The following is a 14,279-nucleotide window of genomic DNA, read 5'->3' as shown; positions in this document are numbered from 1 at the left end:
GCTCCTTAACATCAGAGTCTCCTTGCCATTTGCTGGGCGGAGGTAGAAATGGGTCTCTTCAAGTAAGGGAAAGAGGTACACGAAGTACACCAATGGGTTTCCATCCAATGGAACCTCTTCACAACAGAGAAGCTAAGCAAGCATTCACAAATGCAAAAGAGAGGAAACGGAACACGAGAGACTCCTTGCAAGTGGTGTATCTGAGAAGGGGTTCATATGGAAAGAGACGAAGAATGCACAGCACTCAGATTCCAAGAAACACCACCACCACCCTTGACCCTTCCCCCATGACCAACTCCGACCTAAAGCCTTTCTCTCCCTCTAACCTATCCCTAAAACATAACCCTCATCTAATCATATACATGTGCATTCCTAGCATCCATCCGTCCACACACGAGAGAGAAAGAGGAAGACACAGACTGAATTGAGAAAGGAAAAGAGAGGGACACAGCCAGAGAGAGACACGGAACCAAAGAGAGGAAAGGAGTCGATGGTCCAGACTTTTCATCAATCTGTCTCGAAGGTAGAAGCAATGACAGCGCCCATCCACCCCAGAAGGGGGAAAAGGACGGAAGGTTTGGAGAGGAAAAGACAAGAACGCAGGGAGCCATTAGAAGCTCAGCCACCCGCAGAAGCCGAGCTGGGACACTTGAACAGAATCTCAATGGAAACAGAGGACCAGAAAGTTGGCCACTCTTTTCTATAAGAGAGGGAGACCTTCGAGTCTTCCTTTCGGTCCTCCAACTTGGATGCGGGGTCTCAAAACAGTCAGGAGGGGGAGTGCCTTTTCCTGGGTACCACGGCACATCCAGGCCTCGTTCTGCCCCATTCTGTGCTGTGTCAGCCCAGGAAGGAATCTTTCTTTCTGAAGTCTCAGCGCACACGCTCCACGTGATATCGGCCCCAGGTGGAAAGGCATGGAGCTGCTCGTAGGCCGACAGACCTAGGAAGCAGATGGGAGAATGACCGCCACTCTGCAGATGGAGAGACTGGGGAAACCCTGAGGGGCATATGCTTGTCCAGGGCCACACCACTTATGAGAAGAAGGAGCCTGGTCTGAGAGCAGCGGGGCCCTCGGAGCTCAGGCCCTGGCTGCACCCAGGCCTCCCCAGGGCTGTCGGCTGGGCTGGGTGGGTGTCACTGTGCCTGCACATGGCTTAAGGGTGGTGGTCGAGCAGTCAGAAACCCAGAGATTCCCTTGGGAAGTTTTGGGGAAGGGACCTCAGCACGAACCCCAGGAAATGATGTCACCTGCCGGCAACAGAACCCAACAGAACCCGCAACCCGGGTATCCAGGCCTCGAGAGCGGAGAGGAGCCCCCAGCCAGATCACTTGCTGCCGAGATGTTCTGCTGTTTGCCCCTGCCCAGAGGCCGGGGCCTCAGGAGAGCTCACAGGCAGTGTGCGTGGGCACCCTGTCGACGTTGGCTCAGGGCACCCCCGAGACGCCTCTGGCCCTTTGCCCGGAGAAACAGAAAGGTAACACGGGGAGCCCCAGGCCGGGCCAGGCCACCTCTCCCATGCCACCCGGAAACACCGGGTCCTTTGCCTGTGTGTGTGGATGCGGGTTTCTCGGGGTGTGTCTCCCTCAAGGAAGCCCAGGTGGATGTGGGGTCAGAAGCCTGCGGACAAGTTGTGTCCACACCCCAGGGGAGAGCATGCTGGGCGGGATGGGGAGAGTGCGGGCAGGGCCGGCCGCCCAGGCTGACCTCACACCCTCAGGTGGGTCTCTTTCCTCCCGGGTGGGGATCTGAGCAGACACACGTCTCTGACCCTTCTGGGCAGAGAAGTTCGAGCAGGCCGAAGCAGCGGCTCCACTGGCCAGGCCCAGCTCGGAAAACTCCCAGCATGGCTGGCTGACGGTCACTGTCGTTGCAGAGCTTCCCACGTGATGAGGCCGAGGACGGGGACACCCCATCCAGCTCCCGGAGGGAGGGGTCGGAGCACCACCCCCCCGCCCGTGAGGCCCAGTGCAGGCTCCAGGTGAGCGTGCCCACGGAGGCATCAGCCCCACCGGGGGCGAAGCGGAGGCGGGGAAGGCCTGCTGCCGAGACACCGCCCAGGATACACCCGGCGGCCCAGTCTGAGGCTGCCACGGAGCTCAGCACACCCGGCTCCGACCCAGAGTCCCGAGAACCCCGGCCTCTGAGGCAGCAGGAGGACCTGGAGCCCAGCACGCCAGAGCACAGAGGTGAGGACGCTGGGGCTGGTGTACGGGAGTGTGTGCGGAGGGGGTGCTGAGCTACACAGGGACGAGTCCCCGAAAGCTGCTGCTGGGCCTGCAGCAAGCGCTGGCCTCACACCCCCCGCCCCCCATCTTGCACACTTCAGTCCCAAAAGACATCCGACCCTGGGTATTCTTTGGGAATCTCTTGGAAGCTTTCTGTCCCGGGATACGCACATGCCAAGGCTGGCCTGCGGGCAAACGATGCTTCTCCCACAGCTCTAGCACTGGCCTCCAACTGGAACCAGGCTCCACTTCCCAGACCTGTCCCTACAGAGGTGGTGGCTCCAGGTGCAGGACCCAGGGATCCACCGAGGGCAGATGGAGAACCGAGACTTGCCCTCGCAGAGACACCAGGCCAGCTGGGTACTGGCCAGCACACCGGGCAGATCGGATCTCCGTGCCTGCAGGACCCCCAGCCCCAGGCACTGATGTCCCACCCCCTCAGCCAGAACCTCCACCTCCACGTGCACCTCTACCTGCTCGGCCTTTGGCAGGAGAACCCGAGGCAGAGGAGGAGTCACCGCCTCGGCAGGGAGAGCCTGCCCTGGCTCCCGCGCAACACCCAGACGCCCACGATGACTCACCCACCCCTGCAGGGAGAACGAGCCCCCGCTCTGGACAGAGACCCAGAGCCCTTGCCGGAAACACCACGTCCAGGGGAGCGGTCGGCTCTGCAGCCTCCATCCCTGTCTGCTCACCGTGGACGCCGTCAACTCGGTCTGCCCCCAGGGGACATGGAGTTCCTTTCCCCCGAACTGCTTTGCATTTGGTTTGTTTCCACCTTTCTGGTGATGTTTTCTTTTTTGCGTGGTTTCCTGTATTTTTGTTGGTTAAGTTGGGATTAGTAAACTTTTTCATCATTGTTGCAATTTGGGAACACTGTTGTGTAACTCTGGTGATACTGTGTTACCATCACCACTTTGTAGTTTCAGACCCGTTCCATCTTTATGCCCCACCCCCCAACAAAGCCTGGATTCAAGGCAAGCACGCCCTGTTCATCCCTCCGCCCGATCCTGAACACAATTTCATCTTTTCCTTCTGCATTCCTTCCTATATTCTTGGTGTCCCCAATCAATGACTCTCAGTGAAATGACTGAAGGAGTTTTTTTCGGACGCTCCACCTACTGTAAGACTCCACTGGAGAGTTCTCATGTTTATGTCCTTTGAACTAGCCTTTGATAGCTGAAAGGACGTTGTACGTCCTTTCAAGATACCATGTGCCAAACGAAGCCCTTTTGGCAAATGCCATCATTATCTCCAGGCAGGCATTGCTGTTTGAAGGGTGCCATCTCAGCCAGAAGGCAGAGGCTGAGCTCCTCTTGTTGCACCAGCTCCCAAAAGAAGCCAAGAAAGGGAGCTGGAACAACAAACCACCCCAACGCCCAGGAAAGCGTTCTTCATGACAGAAGGCTAGAAAATGACCCAACATCCTTGTGGCCCAGAACCCCTCTAGAAATTCACTGTTCCATAAAAAAGAGAAACAGATGGGAAGTTCCAAGGAGAGGCAATGCCCATGGCCAGTGTATTTTAGAGACGGCCTGACCGCTCCGGGGAAGACACGCACTGACAGAACCCCTTGGGAAACAGCCGTGATAGTCCTCACTGTCGTAAGGGATTCCTCTGGGGACAACCTGCCCTGGGCACCACACGAGGGAGCAGACCGGCTTCTCTTCCTCTGCCCCCACACCATTCACTCATGAAGGCAGCTCAGGTGTTCTCATGCCCTGCCTGCCTGCCTGCCTGGCTCATCCGTGAGCTGTGACCACCTCCAGGACAGGACTCCACCTTCTGCTCTCTGTGTACCGTGAATCTGCACACAGTGGGCTTTCAGAACCTTAGGAGACTTGAGCCATTCCCACTCGAGCCAGAACCCTCCCCAGGAAGGAAAACAGCTGTGGAGTCCTTTTGGCCCCAGCACTGGTTCCGAAACCCTGGCGGCTCCTAGAGCCTCTACGGTGTGAAGAGGGAGGTCCCTTTTGACAGAGCTTTCCGGCCGTCAGATCTAAGCTGCTGTTTCACTGTCAGCTGTGTCTCTTCCGTTGCAGTGTTGCAGGTGGGCCACGCTGCTCCAAAGGAGCTCACAAGCTGAGTTTCAAGGGAGGTATTGAGAGGACAGGGATGGCTACAACGTGCTGCAAACTGAGTGAGGGTCCCCACAATCCTCAGCAAAGGTGTGTGGTGTGCAAGTGGGGAGTAGAGGGCCCCCAAGTTCCAAAGGAAGGGAGGTACTCGGGAGCTAAAGCCCTTGGCTGCTGTGGTAGCAGCTGCAGATGGCAGCTCGTCCACAGTGCACTTCGAATGAGGTCATATGAGCGGGACTCTGGAAATGGCTCCGAAATCCAGAGAAAGGGGTCAGGGTATGTGGGAATCCGGCGGGGGTGGGGGGTGGATGAAGGAAGGTGTCCTTCCTCTCTCCAGTGCAATTTGGTTTGGTGAGTCTCAAAGCTACCAGATGGCACTTCCCAAGTCAGGCCCCCGCAGGAATCAGGGTGGGCTGCATGCCTCGGCCCCTGCCACAGGGACAAGCCACACCAGTGGCCTCCCTGAGCTCCAATGGCCGGATCTGGGGGTTCTGTCTGGGTGCACACCTGCTTGTTCTGGCCAAGTTCCCCGCTTCTCTGAGCACCAGCTTCAACCTCTCGAATGAGGACATCGATTGCTACCTTGGCACGTTACTCTCTTCATCCTGTGAAGACTCATTAGGCTTATCCTACAATTACTAGCTGGCCCGAGGAGATATCTCCTGAATCCAGATTAAGCTGGAGTCTCCCAGGCTCATCTGGCATGTCTTCCCTGAAGTCTGCCAAAACCCACACCCTTGCGTTTCCAGGGACTCCCCTTAGCCAGCTGGGCAGAAAACCCAGCATGTTTCAAACAAGCTGACAGACAAGCGGGAGAGGACTCACGGGCAGACGGCTTCCCTCAGGTCTCGGGTGGAGCTCTGGGACCACAGCAGCAACAGGCCATCCCAGTCCCTGGGCTCAGCAGCGCCCTCATTCTCACGCCGGCGGCTCTGCCCTGAGGGGAGCAGGAAGGTCACCAACTGCCGCAGGCGGACCTCACGCCCCTCCCACTTATGGAGCCTGACCTCCCCCGGCCCCACCCCTTCCCCTACCCCAGCAGGACGAGAGCTCCTCTTCCCCTGGCTTCTAACGTGAGGCCCGGCCCTGGGCCCCGATTGGGCACTGCCCCAGTCCGGAGCCAATCACAGTGGCCAAGGAGGTGGAAGGCACCGATTGGCCAGGGCCAGGTCATGTGACCATACTCCCCAGGAAACTCAAATATTACCAAGATTCCCTAAGAAACCAATGAACAAAATTATCCAGTAAAGGCAAACCGTACTTTTTAATGAGGCCAAAGTCACAGAAAAAAAAAAAAAAAAGCTTCACAATGAAGTGCTCAAGGAAGCTGCAAAATAAACTTTCAGAAAAGTTTAGTAGTTTTTTTAATAGGGTGACGGAGAGCTATACCTATCCCATATATGTGAATTTAGGTTTAAACTAGATTTCCCTTGGCTATTTTATAAGACAAAAAAACCCACATCACCCCCTTTCACTCCCCCCCACACCCAAAAAGTGTTTTAATCTATTGAATTTTTGTGTCCTCAGTTGTGTCTGATTCACGGCAACTCACGATCTCTACACAGCCAGGCTCTTCCGTCCATGGAATTCAGGGCAATTTTTTCTGTCACAGTAAATGCCCACCCTGGGTGATCCAAACGGAAGGGCTCAGAGGCTCCTGAGAGACTAACTCCTTTCAGCTGAGCACAGAGCTGGCTCCTCACTGGGATGCCTGTGGCCTGGGGCTCCCAGAGGGGAGAGCAGCACTCGCCCCACCGTGTGGTCACTGCTGGAAGTGCAGGCTGCTCCTCACTCCCCCTTGACAGTGTCCCTGAGGGCAGAACAGTGTGAAGTTAATCAAGGTGGAAACGCAAACTCCAATGCAAGCAAACTTCCCTCAAGGTCTCCAATACCACTCAGGAACAGGGTATTGGAAACTGCAGGGGATGACATGAATGAAGATGGAGACTTGACACCTTACACCGAGTTCACTTCCAGTTATCCCTAGACAAACATTCCATGAAAACTTGTCACAAATCTAGAGGAACAATGAGCAGAAACCGGACACGTGCTTTGAGTCTTCACACACAAAACTAAAAGGCAGTCCACAAAAAAAACCAGGAGAATACAGTGGACTTTGCAAAATCAAAGATATCTACTGTGGGAAAGACCTCAGTACAAAAGCAAAAGACAGGTCACACATCGCGAGACGAATGAGTGGAAACACAAAGCTTATCAAGGATGTGTCTCCAAACAGACAAAGAACACCAACACAACAAGCCTGTGAAAACTAGGGAAAGGTCTGAAGGGACACCAGACTGAGGAAGACACACACAGAGTATCCCGGATGATGTCCAGCACTGAGGGCCTGAAGAATCAACAGTCTAGTTGTACCTCCTCAGGCCTGTGTGACCCTGGGTGAGGCCTCTGTTTCCCGGTGGCTCTGAGAGATGGACAGGGAGGAAGGGGAAGAGAAATCACTTGCATTTCTAATACTCACAGCAAAGTCTTCCAATGAGAAGGGAATTATCACCCCCACTGACAATGCCATTCACTGAAGTGATCCCCACGGGTCCATCTAACCCAGAAGGGAAGGAAGGACCTGTTCTCACAAAACGGCGAGAGATGGAAGAAGGAAGATCAAGCCCACACCAATCCCTGGAAAGAGAAGCTGTGCTCAGGGCTTGAAAGAATTCCTATTTGGAAAATGATATCCCAGCCCCACAAGGCAATCCACAGCTTCGATGCTATTCCTCCCAAAATGCCAATGCATTTTCGCACCCAACCAAGAATTGCAAAAGGGGTACGGAAACAGAAAAGAGCCTAAATTGTCAATACAATCCGACGAAAAAGCCCCGATACGGACATCCAAGGTTGTGTGAAAGGAAATTAGACGACCAAACTAGGATCCTCAGGAGAGTATCGGAGAAGGCAATGGCGACCCACTCCAGTACTCTTGCCTGGAAAATGCCCTGGACGGAGGAGCCTGGTAGGCTGCAGGCCATGGGGTCGCGCAGAGTCAGACACGACTGAAGTGACTTAGCCGCAGCAGCAGCAGCAGGAGCCGGACAGTATGCTATTGGGAATACAACAACACACACAGATCCAGATCGATGGAATAAAGTTGAGGGTCCAGACACAGACCCCAGCATCCATGCTCAACTCATCTCTGACACAGAAGGGGAGAATATCCAAATGGGAACAAGAAAGCCTCTTCAATACATGTCCATGGGAAAACCAGACAGCTACATCTGAAGAACGCTATTGGTTTTGATCTCAGACCACCTCAATATCGGGGAAAACCTCACCCTAAAGGCTGATGTCATGAGATAGCTAGAAAGAAGCGTAGGTCAAAGGCTCCTTAACATCAGAGTCTCCTTGCCATTTGCTGGGCGGAGGTAGAAATGGGTCTCTTCAAGTAAGGGAAAGAGGTACACGAAGTACACCAATGGGTTTCCATCCAATGGAACCTCTTCACAACAGAGAAGCTAAGCAAGCATTCACAAATGCAAAAGAGAGGAAACGGAACACGAGAGACTCCTTGCAAGTGGTGTATCTGAGAAGGGGTTCATATGGAAAGAGACGAAGAATGCACAGCACTCAGATTCCAAGAAACACCACCACCACCCTTGACCCTTCCCCCATGACCAACTCCGACCTAAAGCCTTTCTCTCCCTCTAACCTATCCCTAAAACATAACCCTCATCTAATCATATACATGTGCATTCCTAGCATCCATCCGTCCACACACGAGAGAGAAAGAGGAAGACACAGACTGAATTGAGAAAGGAAAAGAGAGGGACACAGCCAGAGAGAGACACGGAACCAAAGAGAGGAAAGGAGTCGATGGTCCAGACTTTTCATCAATCTGTCTCGAAGGTAGAAGCAATGACAGCGCCCATCCACCCCAGAAGGGGGAAAAGGACGGAAGGTTTGGAGAGGAAAAGACAAGAACGCAGGGAGCCATTAGAAGCTCAGCCACCCGCAGAAGCCGAGCTGGGACACTTGAACAGAATCTCAATGGAAACAGAGGACCAGAAAGTTGGCCACTCTTTTCTATAAGAGAGGGAGACCTTCGAGTCTTCCTTTCGGTCCTCCAACTTGGATGCGGGGTCTCAAAACAGTCAGGAGGGGGAGTGCCTTTTCCTGGGTACCACGGCACATCCAGGCCTCGTTCTGCCCCATTCTGTGCTGTGTCAGCCCAGGAAGGAATCTTTCTTTCTGAAGTCTCAGCGCACACGCTCCACGTGATATCGGCCCCAGGTGGAAAGGCATGGAGCTGCTCGTAGGCCGACAGACCTAGGAAGCAGATGGGAGAATGACCGCCACTCTGCAGATGGAGAGACTGGGGAAACCCTGAGGGGCATATGCTTGTCCAGGGCCACACCACTTATGAGAAGAAGGAGCCTGGTCTGAGAGCAGCGGGGCCCTCGGAGCTCAGGCCCTGGCTGCACCCAGGCCTCCCCAGGGCTGTCGGCTGGGCTGGGTGGGTGTCACTGTGCCTGCACATGGCTTAAGGGTGGTGGTCGAGCAGTCAGAAACCCAGAGATTCCCTTGGGAAGTTTTGGGGAAGGGACCTCAGCACGAACCCCAGGAAATGATGTCACCTGCCGGCAACAGAACCCAACAGAACCCGCAACCCGGGTATCCAGGCCTCGAGAGCGGAGAGGAGCCCCCAGCCAGATCACTTGCTGCCGAGATGTTCTGCTGTTTGCCCCTGCCCAGAGGCCGGGGCCTCAGGAGAGCTCACAGGCAGTGTGCGTGGGCACCCTGTCGACGTTGGCTCAGGGCACCCCCGAGACGCCTCTGGCCCTTTGCCCGGAGAAACAGAAAGGTAACACGGGGAGCCCCAGGCCGGGCCAGGCCACCTCTCCCATGCCACCCGGAAACACCGGGTCCTTTGCCTGTGTGTGTGGATGCGGGTTTCTCGGGGTGTGTCTCCCTCAAGGAAGCCCAGGTGGATGTGGGGTCAGAAGCCTGCGGACAAGTTGTGTCCACACCCCAGGGGAGAGCATGCTGGGCGGGATGGGGAGAGTGCGGGCAGGGCCGGCCGCCCAGGCTGACCTCACACCCTCAGGTGGGTCTCTTTCCTCCCGGGTGGGGATCTGAGCAGACACACGTCTCTGACCCTTCTGGGCAGAGAAGTTCGAGCAGGCCGAAGCAGCGGCTCCACTGGCCAGGCCCAGCTCGGAAAACTCCCAGCATGGCTGGCTGACGGTCACTGTCGTTGCAGAGCTTCCCACGTGATGAGGCCGAGGACGGGGACACCCCACCCAGCTCCCGGAGGGAGGGGTCGGAGCACCACCCCCCCGCCCGTGAGGCCCAGTGCAGGCTCCAGGTGAGCGTGCCCACGGAGGCATCAGCCCCACCGGGGGCGAAGCGGAGGCGGGGAAGGCCTGCTGCCGAGACACCGCCCAGGATACACCCGGCGGCCCAGTCTGAGGCTGCCACGGAGCTCAGCACACCCGGCTCTGACCCAGAGTCCCGAGAACCCCGGCCTCTGAGGCAGCAGGAGGACCTGGAGCCCAGCACGCCAGAGCACAGAGGTGAGGACGCTGGGGCTGGTGTACGGGAGTGTGTGCGGAGGGGGTGCTGAGCTACACAGGGACGAGTCCCCGAAAGCTGCTGCTGGGCCTGCAGCAAGCGCTGGCCTCACACCCCCCGCCCCCCATCTTGCACACTTCAGTCCCAAAAGACATCCGACCCTGGGTATTCTTTGGGAATCTCTTGGAAGCTTTCTGTCCCGGGATACGCACATGCCAAGGCTGGCCTGCGGGCAAACGATGCTTCTCCCACAGCTCTAGCACTGGCCTCCAACTGGAACCAGGCTCCACTTCCCAGACCTGTCCCTACAGAGGTGGTGGCTCCAGGTGCAGGACCCAGGGATCCACCGAGGGCAGATGGAGAACCGAGACTTGCCCTCGCAGAGACACCAGGCCAGCTGGGTACTGGCCAGCACACCGGGCAGATCGGATCTCCGTGCCTGCAGGACCCCCAGCCCCAGGCACTGATGTCCCACCCCCTCAGCCAGAACCTCCACCTCCACGTGCACCTCTACCTGCTCGGCCTTTGGCAGGAGAACCCGAGGCAGAGGAGGAGTCACCGCCTCGGCAGGGAGAGCCTGCCCTGGCTCCCGCGCAACACCCAGACGCCCACGATGACTCACCCACCCCTGCAGGGAGAACGAGCCCCCGCTCTGGACAGAGACCCAGAGCCCTTGCCGGAAACACCACGTCCAGGGGAGCGGTCGGCTCTGCAGCCTCCATCCCTGTCTGCTCACCGTGGACGCCGTCAACTCGGTCTGCCCCCAGGGGACATGGAGTTCCTTTCCCCCGAACTGCTTTGCATTTGGTTTGTTTCCACCTTTCTGGTGATGTTTTCTTTTTTGCGTGGTTTCCTGTATTTTTGTTGGTTAAGTTGGGATTAGTAAACTTTTTCATCATTGTTGCAATTTGGGAACACTGTTGTGTAACTCTGGTGATACTGTGTTACCATCACCACTTTGTAGTTTCAGACCCGTTCCATCTTTATGCCCCACCCCCCAACAAAGCCTGGATTCAAGGCAAGCACGCCCTGTTCATCCCTCCGCCCGATCCTGAACACAATTTCATCTTTTCCTTCTGCATTCCTTCCTATATTCTTGGTGTCCCCAATCAATGACTCTCAGTGAAATGACTGAAGGAGTTTTTTTCGGACGCTCCACCTACTGTAAGACTCCACTGGAGAGTTCTCATGTTTATGTCCTTTGAACTAGCCTTTGATAGCTGAAAGGACGTTGTACGTCCTTTCAAGATACCATGTGCCAAACGAAGCCCTTTTGGCAAATGCCATCATTATCTCCAGGCAGGCATTGCTGTTTGAAGGGTGCCATCTCAGCCAGAAGGCAGAGGCTGAGCTCCTCTTGTTGCACCAGCTCCCAAAAGAAGCCAAGAAAGGGAGCTGGAACAACAAACCACCCCAACGCCCAGGAAAGCGTTCTTCATGACAGAAGGCTAGAAAATGACCCAACATCCTTGTGGCCCAGAACCCCTCTAGAAATTCACTGTTCCATAAAAAAGAGAAACAGATGGGAAGTTCCAAGGAGAGGCAATGCCCATGGCCAGTGTATTTTAGAGACGGCCTGACCGCTCCGGGGAAGACACGCACTGACAGAACCCCTTGGGAAACAGCCGTGATAGTCCTCACTGTCGTAAGGGATTCCTCTGGGGACAACCTGCCCTGGGCACCACACGAGGGAGCAGACCGGCTTCTCTTCCTCTGCCCCCACACCATTCACTCATGAAGGCAGCTCAGGTGTTCTCATGCCCTGCCTGCCTGCCTGCCTGGCTCATCCGTGAGCTGTGACCACCTCCAGGACAGGACTCCACCTTCTGCTCTCTGTGTACCGTGAATCTGCACACAGTGGGCTTTCAGAACCTTAGGAGACTTGAGCCATTCCCACTCGAGCCAGAACCCTCCCCAGGAAGGAAAACAGCTGTGGAGTCCTTTTGGCCCCAGCACTGGTTCCGAAACCCTGGCGGCTCCTAGAGCCTCTACGGTGTGAAGAGGGAGGTCCCTTTTGACAGAGCTTTCCGGCCGTCAGATCTAAGCTGCTGTTTCACTGTCAGCTGTGTCTCTTCCGTTGCAGTGTTGCAGGTGGGCCACGCTGCTCCAAAGGAGCTCACAAGCTGAGTTTCAAGGGAGGTATTGAGAGGACAGGGATGGCTACAACGTGCTGCAAACTGAGTGAGGGTCCCCACAATCCTCAGCAAAGGTGTGTGGTGTGCAAGTGGGGAGTAGAGGGCCCCCAAGTTCCAAAGGAAGGGAGGTACTCGGGAGCTAAAGCCCTTGGCTGCTGTGGTAGCAGCTGCAGATGGCAGCTCGTCCACAGTGCACTTCGAATGAGGTCATATGAGCGGGACTCTGGAAATGGCTCCGAAATCCAGAGAAAGGGGTCAGGGTATGTGGGAATCCGGCGGGGGTGGGGGGTGGATGAAGGAAGGTGTCCTTCCTCTCTCCAGTGCAATTTGGTTTGGTGAGTCTCAAAGCTACCAGATGGCACTTCCCAAGTCAGGCCCCCGCAGGAATCAGGGTGGGCTGCATGCCTCGGCCCCTGCCACAGGGACAAGCCACACCAGTGGCCTCCCTGAGCTCCAATGGCCGGATCTGGGGGTTCTGTCTGGGTGCACACCTGCTTGTTCTGGCCAAGTTCCCCGCTTCTCTGAGCACCAGCTTCAACCTCTCGAATGAGGACATCGATTGCTACCTTGGCACGTTACTCTCTTCATCCTGTGAAGACTCATTAGGCTTATCCTACAATTACTAGCTGGCCCGAGGAGATATCTCCTGAATCCAGATTAAGCTGGAGTCTCCCAGGCTCATCTGGCATGTCTTCCCTGAAGTCTGCCAAAACCCACACCCTTGCGTTTCCAGGGACTCCCCTTAGCCAGCTGGGCAGAAAACCCAGCATGTTTCAAACAAGCTGACAGACAAGCGGGAGAGGACTCACGGGCAGACGGCTTCCCTCAGGTCTCGGGTGGAGCTCTGGGACCACAGCAGCAACAGGCCATCCCAGTCCCTGGGCTCAGCAGCGCCCTCATTCTCACGCCGGCGGCTCTGCCCTGAGGGGAGCAGGAAGGTCACCAACTGCCGCAGGCGGACCTCACGCCCCTCCCACTTATGGAGCCTGACCTCCCCCGGCCCCACCCCTTCCCCTACCCCAGCAGGACGAGAGCTCCTCTTCCCCTGGCTTCTAACGTGAGGCCCGGCCCTGGGCCCCGATTGGGCACTGCCCCAGTCCGGAGCCAATCACAGTGGCCAAGGAGGTGGAAGGCACCGATTGGCCAGGGCCAGGTCATGTGACCATACTCCCCAGGAAACTCAAATATTACCAAGATTCCCTAAGAAACCAATGAACAAAATTATCCAGTAAAGGCAAACCGTACTTTTTAATGAGGCCAAAGTCACAGAAAAAAAAAAAAAAAAGCTTCACAATGAAGTGCTCAAGGAAGCTGCAAAATAAACTTTCAGAAAAGTTTAGTAGTTTTTTTAATAGGGTGACGGAGAGCTATACCTATCCCATATATGTGAATTTAGGTTTAAACTAGATTTCCCTTGGCTATTTTATAAGACAAAAAAACCCACATCACCCCCTTTCACTCCCCCCCACACCCAAAAAGTGTTTTAATCTATTGAATTTTTGTGTCCTCAGTTGTGTCTGATTCACGGCAACTCACGATCTCTACACAGCCAGGCTCTTCCGTCCATGGAATTCAGGGCAATTTTTTCTGTCACAGTAAATGCCCACCCTGGGTGATCCAAACGGAAGGGCTCAGAGGCTCCTGAGAGACTAACTCCTTTCAGCTGAGCACAGAGCTGGCTCCTCACTGGGATGCCTGTGGCCTGGGGCTCCCAGAGGGGAGAGCAGCACTCGCCCCACCGTGTGGTCACTGCTGGAAGTGCAGGCTGCTCCTCACTCCCCCTTGACAGTGTCCCTGAGGGCAGAACAGTGTGAAGTTAATCAAGGTGGAAACGCAAACTCCAATGCAAGCAAACTTCCCTCAAGGTCTCCAATACCACTCAGGAACAGGGTATTGGAAACTGCAGGGGATGACATGAATGAAGATGGAGACTTGACACCTTACACCGAGTTCACTTCCAGTTATCCCTAGACAAACATTCCATGAAAACTTGTCACAAATCTAGAGGAACAATGAGCAGAAACCGGACACGTGCTTTGAGTCTTCACACACAAAACTAAAAGGCAGTCCACAAAAAAAACCAGGAGAATACAGTGGACTTTGCAAAATCAAAGATATCTACTGTGGGAAAGACCTCAGTACAAAAGCAAAAGACAGGTCACACATCGCGAGACGAATGAGTGGAAACACAAAGCTTATCAAGGATGTGTCTCCAAACAGACAAAGAACACCAACACAACAAGCCTGTGAAAACTAGGGAAAGGTCTGAAGGGACACCAGACTGAGGAAGACACACACAGAGTATCCCGGATGA

The 14,279-nt window shown here is 55.3% G+C and overlaps 1 protein-coding gene across 1 annotated transcript; it reads left to right on the top strand.

The window, feature by feature from the left end:
• Positions 1–1,207: 1,207 nt before the first annotated feature.
• LOC145517117 (uncharacterized) lies at positions 1,208–3,092 on the top strand. The gene is made up of 3 exons (XM_081519377.1): positions 1,208–1,478; positions 1,878–2,190; positions 2,443–3,092. Exons 1-3 carry the CDS (start codon positions 1,242–1,244, stop codon positions 3,069–3,071), a joined length of 1,179 nt encoding a protein of 392 aa, XP_081375503.1. The 5' UTR covers positions 1,208–1,241; the 3' UTR covers positions 3,072–3,092.
• Positions 3,093–14,279: the final 11,187 nt, after the last annotated feature.

This window comes from Giraffa tippelskirchi, chromosome 8, assembly GCF_054371585.1.
Source record: "Giraffa tippelskirchi isolate mGirTip1 chromosome 8, T2T-mGirTip1v1.2.pri, whole genome shotgun sequence".
Lineage (NCBI taxonomy): Eukaryota > Metazoa > Chordata > Mammalia > Artiodactyla > Giraffidae > Giraffa > Giraffa tippelskirchi.
This window is presented reverse-complemented; position numbering and strand designations above follow the sequence as displayed.

Bases quoted from the DNA above. Each gene is read 5' to 3' on its own strand.
- LOC145517117 (XM_081519377.1), top strand. From the start codon at position 1,242: ATGATGTCACCTGCCGGCAACAGAACCCAACAGAACCCGCAACCCGGG. The intron at 1,479-1,877 runs GTAACACGGGGA...CTGTCGTTGCAG, and splicing joins TTGCCCGGAGAAACAGAAAG to AGCTTCCCACGTGATGAGGC. The intron at 2,191-2,442 runs GTGAGGACGCTG...CTTCTCCCACAG, and splicing joins CAGCACGCCAGAGCACAGAG to CTCTAGCACTGGCCTCCAAC.